Source organism: Alexandromys fortis, unplaced genomic scaffold (assembly GCF_014885135.2).
Source record: "Alexandromys fortis isolate MF-2015 unplaced genomic scaffold, M_Fortis_MF-2015_v1.1 scaffold_5, whole genome shotgun sequence".
NCBI lineage: Eukaryota > Metazoa > Chordata > Mammalia > Rodentia > Cricetidae > Alexandromys > Alexandromys fortis.
The window spans coordinates 14,910,410-14,920,577 of NW_026067924.1; the positions used below are offsets into that span (position 1 = coordinate 14,910,410).

General features: G+C 41.9%; 1 protein-coding gene across 2 annotated transcripts in view; it reads right to left on the bottom strand.

Annotated features, from left to right (window-relative positions):
• The window catches only part of Tdp2 (tyrosyl-DNA phosphodiesterase 2), a 50,288-nt gene extending 40,239 nt beyond the window's left edge, over window positions 1-10,049 (bottom strand). The window contains exons 1-4 of one of the 2 annotated variants that reach the window (XM_050142734.1): window positions 9,741-10,049; window positions 9,576-9,661; window positions 2,823-2,993; window positions 2,107-2,198 (exon numbers count right to left, since the gene is read on the bottom strand). In XM_050142734.1, the coding sequence (XP_049998691.1) occupies window positions 2,107-2,198; window positions 2,823-2,993; window positions 9,576-9,661; window positions 9,741-10,034 (643 nt within the window). In that variant the 5' untranslated portion in view covers window positions 10,035-10,049. The remainder of the gene's footprint in view (window positions 1-2,106; window positions 2,199-2,822; window positions 2,994-9,575; window positions 9,662-9,740) is intronic. The other variant, XM_050142735.1, reaches the window with a different exon arrangement.
• Between the last annotated feature and the right edge of the window lie 119 nt (window positions 10,050-10,168).

The following is a 10,168-nucleotide window of genomic DNA, read 5'->3' on the forward strand; positions in this document are numbered from 1 at the left end:
TTTCTATTAGTAAAATGCAGGGTTTAACCTCTCTCTTAGCAGGAATTCAAATGTGAACAAAGAGGCAAGAATCCGTATACATAAAGGAGCAGGTTTATGTGACATAAAAATACCAACGTAACACAACTAAAGAGAACAAAAAAGAGAAATGAGGCTGGGTGTGGCGGTGGACTCTTGCAATCCTAGCACTCAGAGGAAGGAGGCAGGAAGATCTCAAGTTCAGGAACACTGGGAGCTTCTCAGAAGGAAGAAAAGAAAAAACATCACAAAAACACGGTTGGCTGGCTTCTGATAGATTCCAAAATCAAAATATCCTCATAAATACTGCACACTGTCAAACCAGAATCATGTCTTCAGGAACTCACTCATAACTCCTCCTTTATTCAAAGAAATATAGCAGGGGCTGGAGAGACGCTCGACAGTTAGGAGTATGGGCTGCTCTTCTAGAGGAACAGAAGATCATGGTAGCTCTCAACCATCTGTAATTCAAGTTCAGGGGATCCAACAACCTGTTCTGCCTTCCGTGGACACAAGGCACACATGCGGTGCACAGATGTACATGCATGCATACATATATAGAGAAGAACATCTATACACATAACAAAGAAGTGTGGCTCACCAAATCAAAGACATGAAAACTTAAACTAGAAAAACAAAGCAGTGTATTGACACAAGATACTGCATCCATAAACCAGGTACACATGCCATAAACTGTAAACAAGTAGCCTATGAAATACGAAAAATTATGGAAAATAAAGGATTAGTGGTGTTTTACAACATAAGGGGACTTTCAAAAAGATGAAAGGGGAAAAAAAAAAGTAGGAGGAAGAGAAGCATAGGGGATGGTAGGAAAATTAGATGAAAAATGAGGAAAGGGGAAATGAAGATCTCCCAAACCTACAACCAAACCCTCCAACAAATATCTGGTAGAATAAATGAAGAAGAGGTAGAAAGAACAGCAGGGATAAAGCAGAGATCCTCAAACTTCCTGAGAATGAGACGGGAATGGGCAGAATCATACTGGCAGCTGACTGACTATTCTCAGAAACCAAAGTCACCGAATCAATGCTTCCAATTTCAGAAAACATTGCTTATGACTCTGTGCTTATCAAAAAGCAAGAAATAGCTCTAGCTGAGTGGGTGTGGTGGTATACACCTTTAACCTTAAATCCCAGCACAGAGAGATAGAGCTTGGTGCGTTACAGATCTGCTTGGTCCACATAGTGAGACCCTGTCTCGAGGGAAAAAAAATAAAGGCTGTGATGAAATGAGAGAAAAACGAGGGGAGAAGCATAGGATGCAGAATACAAAACCCAAAGTAACAGGCAAAAAGAACCCCAAAGATCATTCGTCCAAGAAATCAAACAAAGAGGGGGCAACAAATACCAAGAACTCTCTCCTTAGCACCTAGGAATCAAGTATAAATCAAAATTAAAAATCAAAGGCTATGTAAAATTTGAAAGTCAACAGTATTCAGTTTAACAATTATAAGATGTGGTCTGCTATAGCAAACATACTTAGCAAAGCCAAAATGAGAGAAAAACTAAAATTATACTGGAAAAGGAACAAAAATAAATAAAAGGAATTAAAGAATTTTGAGAAAATATGAACAAAATGTAATTATCACATTTAAAATTCATAACAACTGAGAGGGGTATGTTTACGTAGCAAGGCAGCAGAGCTCTATTTGCCATATATAAAACCCTGAGAAGAAACAGAAACAAATGGAATTCCTACCAATTCGATTTTACTAAATACACAAGAATGAAACTTTAAAACTTTATTTTCCTAAAAAGAAATATTCATCTATTCTACATGGGAAGTAGAAAAAGACAGGATCTCCTGAGTAAATAGGGAGCATGGGATCAGGGAAGAGGGCAGAAGGAGAGAAAAGAGGAAAGGTGGGGAGCAGAGAACAATATATAGCTCAAATAAAAAAAATTTTAAAAAGAAACATTCATTTCGATCATTTTTCCATTTATTAACATTAAGCTATAAAATAATCTATAAATCTTTTAAATAAATCATGTGTCTTGCTTATTTTCCTCAACTGATCTATTTTTCAAAGAAAAAGGCAATTCAGATGGCAAGAGAAGCATTCACTACCTGTAATAATTTTGTAGCCTCTTGCTCTCTTCTTTAGGTAGGCCCAATATGGAAGAATAACTTCCTGTAGAAATACCACATCTGGACTGTACCTAATTAAAAAGATCAATATAACAAAAACACGAGGATATTATTTATTTTCAGTTACCTAGAAAAATCACAAAACATATAAGCAACTGTTACCCTACATGACCCCTAGTACTCAATGTTATACTGACCTTTATCTGTGTTATTTAAAACACAATACCATAGTGACCGATTAAAAATGGGCTGGATGTGTAGTTCAGGGACAGAGCACCTGCCTAACAAGGCTGAGTTCAATTCCAGCACCCCTCTACATATCACCCCGGTGGAATTAAAATGGAAAGCATTATATACACTACACTGAGAGTTTTCAATGATCATATACATCAACACAAGTATTCAATGTTCCCTCTTCAGATTCTCTTAAAAAGCTGTGCAGTGAGAACTTCAGTGCTTTACCAAGGCCAGAAACAGATAGTAAGGGCACCTTTCATTTCATATCAGTAATTATAGACAAAACTTACTATGTAAAGCTCACAACTCTAGAACGCATCTAACATAAATTGGTGTTCCAATCCACCCCAACTCTCAGGTATTTATTCAAATTTTCAAGTACACAAATTTCAAGAGTTGCTTTGTAGAGCCATTAACACACTGATCACAGTCACTACCACAGAAGTGACAATACTTACAAAGCTAGGGAGGAACACACCCCTCGAGCCCTCTCCGGCAAATTGTTTCTATCTAATCCATCAATATTCCAGGTAATGAAAGAGATAGTGCTGCTGTCTTCTAGAGGAGTTCCAGATGGACTGGTTTCTAAAATGGTGGTATCATCTGAATCCTCGCTGGTTAGATCAACACTGGAAAGATCAAAATAAAGGTTTTTTTTTAAAAAAAAACCTACAAATTACGAGTTGTTGTATTTAGGGGCTATGGCAGTAACTCAGCTGGCACCCCCACTCACATTAAACACTAGAAGTTGTGGCATGCTTATAAAGTCAACGCCAGGAGGCTGAGAACAGATACCTGAGACCTGGTTTACCCTAAAGGATGAGTCCATGGTCCCAGTGGGAGACTGTCTTAAGAAACAAGGAGCACTACTCCTGAAGAACCCAAATCTGACTTCTGGCTTCCAACGCGCCCTCTCAACATGAATCTTGCTGTATCTGTTGCCCTCAATTTGAAGAAACAGACTGATCATTCCTAATTAGAAAATCCATATTCTAAATTACCTCGGCTCAGATATTGGCCCCAAGCACTTCAGATAATGGATACTTATCCTATAACTAATTTTCTTTGGCAAATCCTAAGAGTCTATAGAAAATACACAGTTGGGCTGGAGATGGAGCTAAGTGGGTAAAGGTGCTTGCTGTCAGCCTAGTGGCCCGAGTTCAACCTCCAGAACCCACATGATGGGGACAACTGCAAGTTGTCTCTGCCTCCATGTGCTGGCATGTGTGTCTGTCCCTAGAGGGAACAATTTCTTCCAGAGTGAGTTGTTTCAAAAGCTTGACCGTGATTACTTTGGCTTCTTGTTTCATGATGATCCACCTACAAGCATACTAACCATCCATCTGCGCATGGCCTCAAGGAACAGCTTTCTTCAAAGCAGTCAGCTTTAAGAACTTGGATAACTTTTGATTCTTACAACAGTTATCTACTTTTAAAACTGAAGAGCAATAAAAAAGAATCCCTATCTAACTATGCACCCAAATTCTCTAAATGAGAACATTTTCTTTGTAACAATTACTTACCTTGGTTTCTTTCCAAACCACTTACTTCCATCCTTCCCTAGAAACTTGCTTATATACACCCCCTACAACCTATGAACATTACCACCAATATATCATCTTTTAATATCTTTTAACTGGAACATTTTTTTAGTCTCTCTCATGAGTGACATTTTTGAGGATTGCAGGCCACTTGTCCTATAGAACATCCTCCAGTTAAGCCTGATATTGTCTTACAACTGTATAAAGGTTATGCACTGTGAGGCAGGAATGAAGCATAGTCGTGTGTCCCAATGCATAATTAAGGTGTTAATCAAATTTCCCCACTGCAAAGTACTGATCCTCCCCACTTTCTACTCAGTATTTTGTGGGTTTTGACTCTGTGAGCATCTTTTTTAAATTCTACTTTCATCCCCATTTTATTATCCACTGATTGTACATATGTGGAAGTCATTCTGTAGTTCTCAAAGGCTTTTTGTAACTCCTCAAACCTTGGCCATTTAGCAGTTTGAATTCTACAATAGTCATTTGTCTTATCAACAGCTGGACTTACTTAAATATGGACTCCTATTTTATTGTGCAGACTACAACTTGTTTCTAATCACCCTACTGTTCATTCTCTCTGCTTTTACATTGGTTCCTATGTTTTTCTGGGATATTTCCAATGTTTTCTGGGTACGCCCTTACTTTTTAGCACTGTAGATTATTCCAAGTTCATCCTCTACCTCACTTACCCCTGCTCTAGAATCAGTCATCTTCTCCTTTTTTAGTGAAGAATAATTAGAGGCCTAGGTCTTGGTGCCAGGATAATTCAATGCCAATATAAACAGTAACAACAGCCTCTTTGAGACAGGGTCTCACAATGTATACCTGCTGACTTCAAAATTAATAAGCCTCCTTCAACATCTGAGTACATGCCCAGGCTATACCCTAGGAGTCACCATGTAGCCCAAGCTAGTCTCAAACCCTTGGCAATCCTAATCCTGCCTCAGCTTCCCAAGTAGCATATACTATCACATCCAGATTGAATCACCTTCTGTGTTGCAAGGAACTGCATACTTGTTTTGGCTGCCCAGAACCAAAATAATGACACAGAAATTCCAATAATTAAATCACTGCTTCGCACATTAGCTCTAACTTCTTATTGGCTAATGCTTACATATGAATTTAACCCATCTCCATTAATCGTGTATCACCATGAGGTAGTGGCCTACCTGGAAAGTTTCAACAGGTCTGTCTCCGACTGAGGATCCATGGCGTCTCTCCAACTTTGCCCTTCTTTCTCCCAGCATTCAGTCCAGTCCTCCCCGCCTACCTTAGTTCTTCCCTATCAACGGGCCAAGGCAGTTTCGTTATTCATTAACCAAGAAAATCAACACACAGACAGAAGGACCTCCAACACCATTTTCCCATTTCCCTAAGTTTTGGTCTATCAACAGACCAAGGCAGTTTCTTTATTCATTAAACACGAAAAGCAACACACAGACAGAAAGACCTCCCACACCACTTCTGTATTCACAAAAATAATTTTAATTAGTTAATTAATTTGATTTTGGATTTTTGAGACAGGGTTTCTCTGTGTACTAGTTCTAACTTTCCAGAAACCTAATTCTGGAGACCAGGTTGGCCTTAAACTCACAGAGATATGTATGCCTTGTCCGGTCAAAAATAATTTTAAAGAGCACCAAAAACTGTGTTTAATGCCAGATTCCACTTGGAGTTTTACCAATCTGAAAAGGCTTTCTCACTCAACATTCAATACTACACTTTTTCTGTAGCCTTGCCAAAAAGAAAGGGCTAGGTCATTTCAGAACCTTGTCAAAGATGTTGGGCCCCCCATTTCTATTGAAAATATGCGACTGAATAGATGGCTCAGTACTTAGGAACAATTGTTCTTGCAGAGGGCTTGGGTTCAGTTCCTAGAACTGTGTTGCTTTTAACTATCTATCGCTTTACTTTATTAATAAAGACTCAGGAGCCAGATGCTGGGGTAAAAACCTGCTAGCTCAGAGAAACAGAGAAAGCACCCAGATGTTTCCTCCCAGTCTTCCCAGACTTTCTCTTATGCCATCTGAGAGAAAAAAAAAAGTAACTCCTCCAACAAGAGTACCCCAATTTCTGCTTCCTCACTACCTCCTGACTTCCTCCCACTGGCTTTTTCCTGCCTCTCAACCCATGGTTGATTTTATTTAACCCTTTTTTAACGTTCAAGCAGAAAAATCTCTTGGACTAAAGGTGTGTGCCAGGGCTAAGCCACATCACAGCTAAAAACAAGTTCTTCCAGTAAACAAAGAAATCTCAGGGGTCATAGTGTGATCAAATATCCTACAACACAACTGTAATCAAGGGTGACTCATAACTGTCTATAACTCAGTTTCAAGGTTTCAGATGGCCTCTTTTGGCCCCTGTGGGCACCTGAATAAAACCAAGCTTGTTCAGTGTGCACATGCGCGTGCACACACACCCCTTTAAAAACAAAAGCATTAAAAGCAGGATCACACATGTGTCATTTCTTTCATAAGCTGCACTTCAAAATTCAAACAGTATGCTGTCTGTTCTTCCGTTTTACTGTAACAGTTTCGAGCCTACAATTTATGCAGCATCTATAACATATTAAGGGAAAACTAGAGAAATTAATTCCATTCCAAAAATGAAACACAAAAAGGAAAAAGAAACGCTAAATGTGATGCTAAATTAAAAACCTTTAAGTATCTGAAAGGCCTAGTCAGCCTTACAGGCATCATTTGTTGACCTCTTCAACACAGGAATAAATGTATCTGTCAGTGATACCTTGGGCTCTATGCTCTAATTCAGGGCTCCTCAACTTTAAACCACCTGGGATCTTGACAAAAAGCAGATTCAGATTCAATGGGTCTAGTATTGGAGTCTAAATCTGCATGTCCACCAGAATCCCAAATGGTATAAGCTCATTCAGGGTCCACATTCTAAGTACCAAGGCTATAGGATACAACCTTTTACTCCTAACTCTTTAGATCTTTTCAAGACAGAAAAGGTTTGAATACGGCACAGGTGTCAAAAGTATCAGCCACACAAGTCTGACAGGCAATTTAAGAAATCCTCCCTCCTCTACCAGGAGTGCTAATGCAATCAAGTCTCCAGAGGCACTCGGATCATGAAAGGATTCCATGACCTCCGGTGTCCCCAGATCAATCAACGAAACCAAGTCTCCAAATGCATCAAGGTACCTCAAAACTGAGAACCAGAACAGTGCACCCTGGACTCCAGATTCCCTTAAGTTCCTCAGTAAATTCTGGTTGTAATGGTTCCCAAGTCCCTATTGCGTCTTCAGATAAATGTGACCAGCAAGTTCGCCCTGAAGCTCCAAGGAAGCAAGAGAAAGAATGCACCACATACTCCGAGAAACAAAAGGCTCTCCTCCAAAGACATTTTGATCAGGCCATGTAACCAAGCCTGAAGGAACGTGTGGAGCTGGCACTGATGATTCGTGTGACTGGGTGATCAAGATCTGGTTCAAGAACCAGCGTGCTAAGCACAAACAGGAGAATCTGTGGAAAATTCACCAAGTCCTGCCAGAATCAGATGGAAGCTCAAAAGATGTTTCTGTGTCTACCCTTTCCCACTGTCACTTCTCTGGTCCTGCCCTTGCAAATATAGAGTCCATGTCTCTAGACACATCTACTGTGGGCTTTATTCTCCCACCCACCCACCCACAGCCTGCAAGCTTCTCTCCATGATGACCAGGCCATAGAGGATACTGGGTGTAGTCCCCAAAAGGACCTGCTTGAAGGTCAAGCCCCTGCCGTAGCTCGCAACCCTGGTCAACCTACAGTGGTGGAATCTCAACTTTACCCAGCAGTGGCTCAATGGGCAGCCTCAATGGAAGCTCCAGTTTCCACCACAGAGGGAGTCCATGGACCAATGTTCAATACTTATATCCAACTTCTGAGCAGCACTGGCAACAGATGCATGAGAATCTAGTCACATGGGAGGACACACAGACGTGGAGTACATACTGCCTCCACACCCTGGACCAGTCCAAGCCAAAAGTCTTCATAGCAAGGAAGAGTTGTGGTGGTAATGTCATTGATCTCAAGATTTGTTAGAATGACTAATCTGTATTAGTTTCAGGCCAGTGTGGTCCATATACTCAAAAATTTCTTTCTTGAAAAAATACTGAGTCTTTCAAAAACAATCTAAACATTGATTAAGTATTGTGGCTTTAAATTTTAGTTAAATAAAAGTAGAATATATTTTCTGTCAAAAAAAAAAAAAAAGAAAAGACCCGGCCAAGAAAAGAAAAGAAATCCTCCCTCCAATAAGATGGAGACTCCCAGAGGTTCTCTAACTTACACACAGTGGCACTCACTCATGCACACAAATAATTAAGGAGGAGGAAAGGGCCAAAAAGTCACTAATGGATGACTGGAATCCACTCAGTTATTATCTCTGGGAAGTGAGGTCCCAGCATTTAAAAAAAAAAAAAATCTCTCCAAGTAATTTCAGCACAACTGTTTTATGAGGATTTCCCATCTCCTCTGACATGGACAGTAAATTCCCCTGTAAGGGGCTTTAGCTGTAGTCTTCAGAAAGCAGCACAAACCTGGAGTCAGGGCACTGAAACAATAGGAACAGCATACACTGAAAATGAGTACTGAGCCTGGCATCCTTCTAGTACCCCAGAGGCTGAGGCAGGAGGATTGCCAGAACCCCAATGCCAGCCTGGACTACACACTATGTTCTAGATGAACTTGTGAGACCCTGTCTCAAAGAAATAAACAGAAATACTGCTTGCCAGAAAGAGAGCAGATAAACAGTGCAGAAACAAAGACACTTGCAGGTTACCATTCTTCTTAGAGATTTTCTACCTCAACTGTTTTCTAAATCTCTAGTTTACATGTCACAATAGTTCAAGTGAGTAAGTGTATTTCAATACTAAGCAGTGTTTCACAAACCTTTTTTTTTAATTTTTAGATTTATTTATTATGTATACAACATTCCTTCCATGTATGCCTTAACCCCACTCTGGGGAAGCGGCAGGCAGAAGTCGAGCCTTGACCACAGGAGTCCCAAGTCAGCCTGGGCATGTATCTCAAATAATAAATTACATCTCAGCTGGGGGATGCAGGAACTAGATGTAATGTTAGCAAAAGGGGGGCTGGAAGAGGGGAGTCAAGAGCTGGATGTCAGGTATAATGTCTCAAAAAAGAACAAAAAACAGTAACAATAAGTAAATATTTCATCGTGTGTGGTGGACACTTTAATCCAAGTCCTTTTGAATCTGAGGTAAGCAGATCTCTGTGTTTGACATCAGTCTGTTCTACACACCAAGTTCTGAGCAGCCAGAGATATGGGGGAACACTCTGCCTCTAAATAAATAAAAATAATTTACATTTCAGAGTTTTCTTTCCTTCCTCCATTGACTAAGAAAAAAAAATCATGTCAGAAGTTGATCGTAGTACAAGCCTTTAAACCCAGCACTAAGGGGGACAGAAGCAGGCGGATCTCTTAGTTTGAGGCTTGTCTGGTCCATAGAGCAAATTCCAGGACAGCCGGGGCTATACAATAAACAAACAGCCAAAATAAGCAAGTCACGTGGGAAGTGACTGTGTCCTAGAGGGAAAAGGCTTCCCTCTGATGCCCAACCCAAGGGCATTGGCTTCCATTTCCAGGAGGGTCTTGTGATGCCCAACACGGACCCCCAGCAAACCGCCCGCGACCCCCGTAGCTTACTAGGCCTCGGATTGGAAGGACGTTGGAGGCTGGCGTGGCCACGCAGGGTCGTTCTCTGCCGGTTCGAAGTAGGCGTTCAGTGCTTTCTGAAAAGCAAAGGCACAGGGATGGAGGGCAAGCGCCGCCCACCTGGAAGGAGGGGAGAAAACAGAAACGCAAACCCACGTCCATCTGCCAGTCGTTCTCCGACAGGAAGGTGTGGGCCGTCGTGGTTTCGCATTTCGCCACCAACGCAAACCCCATGCACTGAAGCCGCCGCCTCTTCACCCGCTGGTCAATCTCCTCCTCGGTTTCCGCTGCTGCGGGAGCCGCCGCCGGCTCCGGCGCATCCGAGCCGCTCCCGGACGCCATCAGCACAGCATCTCCCGACGAGATCCGCTCCGCACGCCGCTTCCCGCGCGACAGGGAAAACAAACGCCGGGCTCTGCGCAGGCGTGCTGCGTGCGCGTGCTTCCGCATCAACCTTCCGGCGGAACTTAGGTCTTGGGCGAGTCTGCGCAGCAAGCGAGGCGCGGACGCGTGCTCCTGGGGGCGGGACCGGGGGGCGGGGTCAGGCTGCGCGTGCGCGCTGGTGCCCTAGCGGGTACAAAACT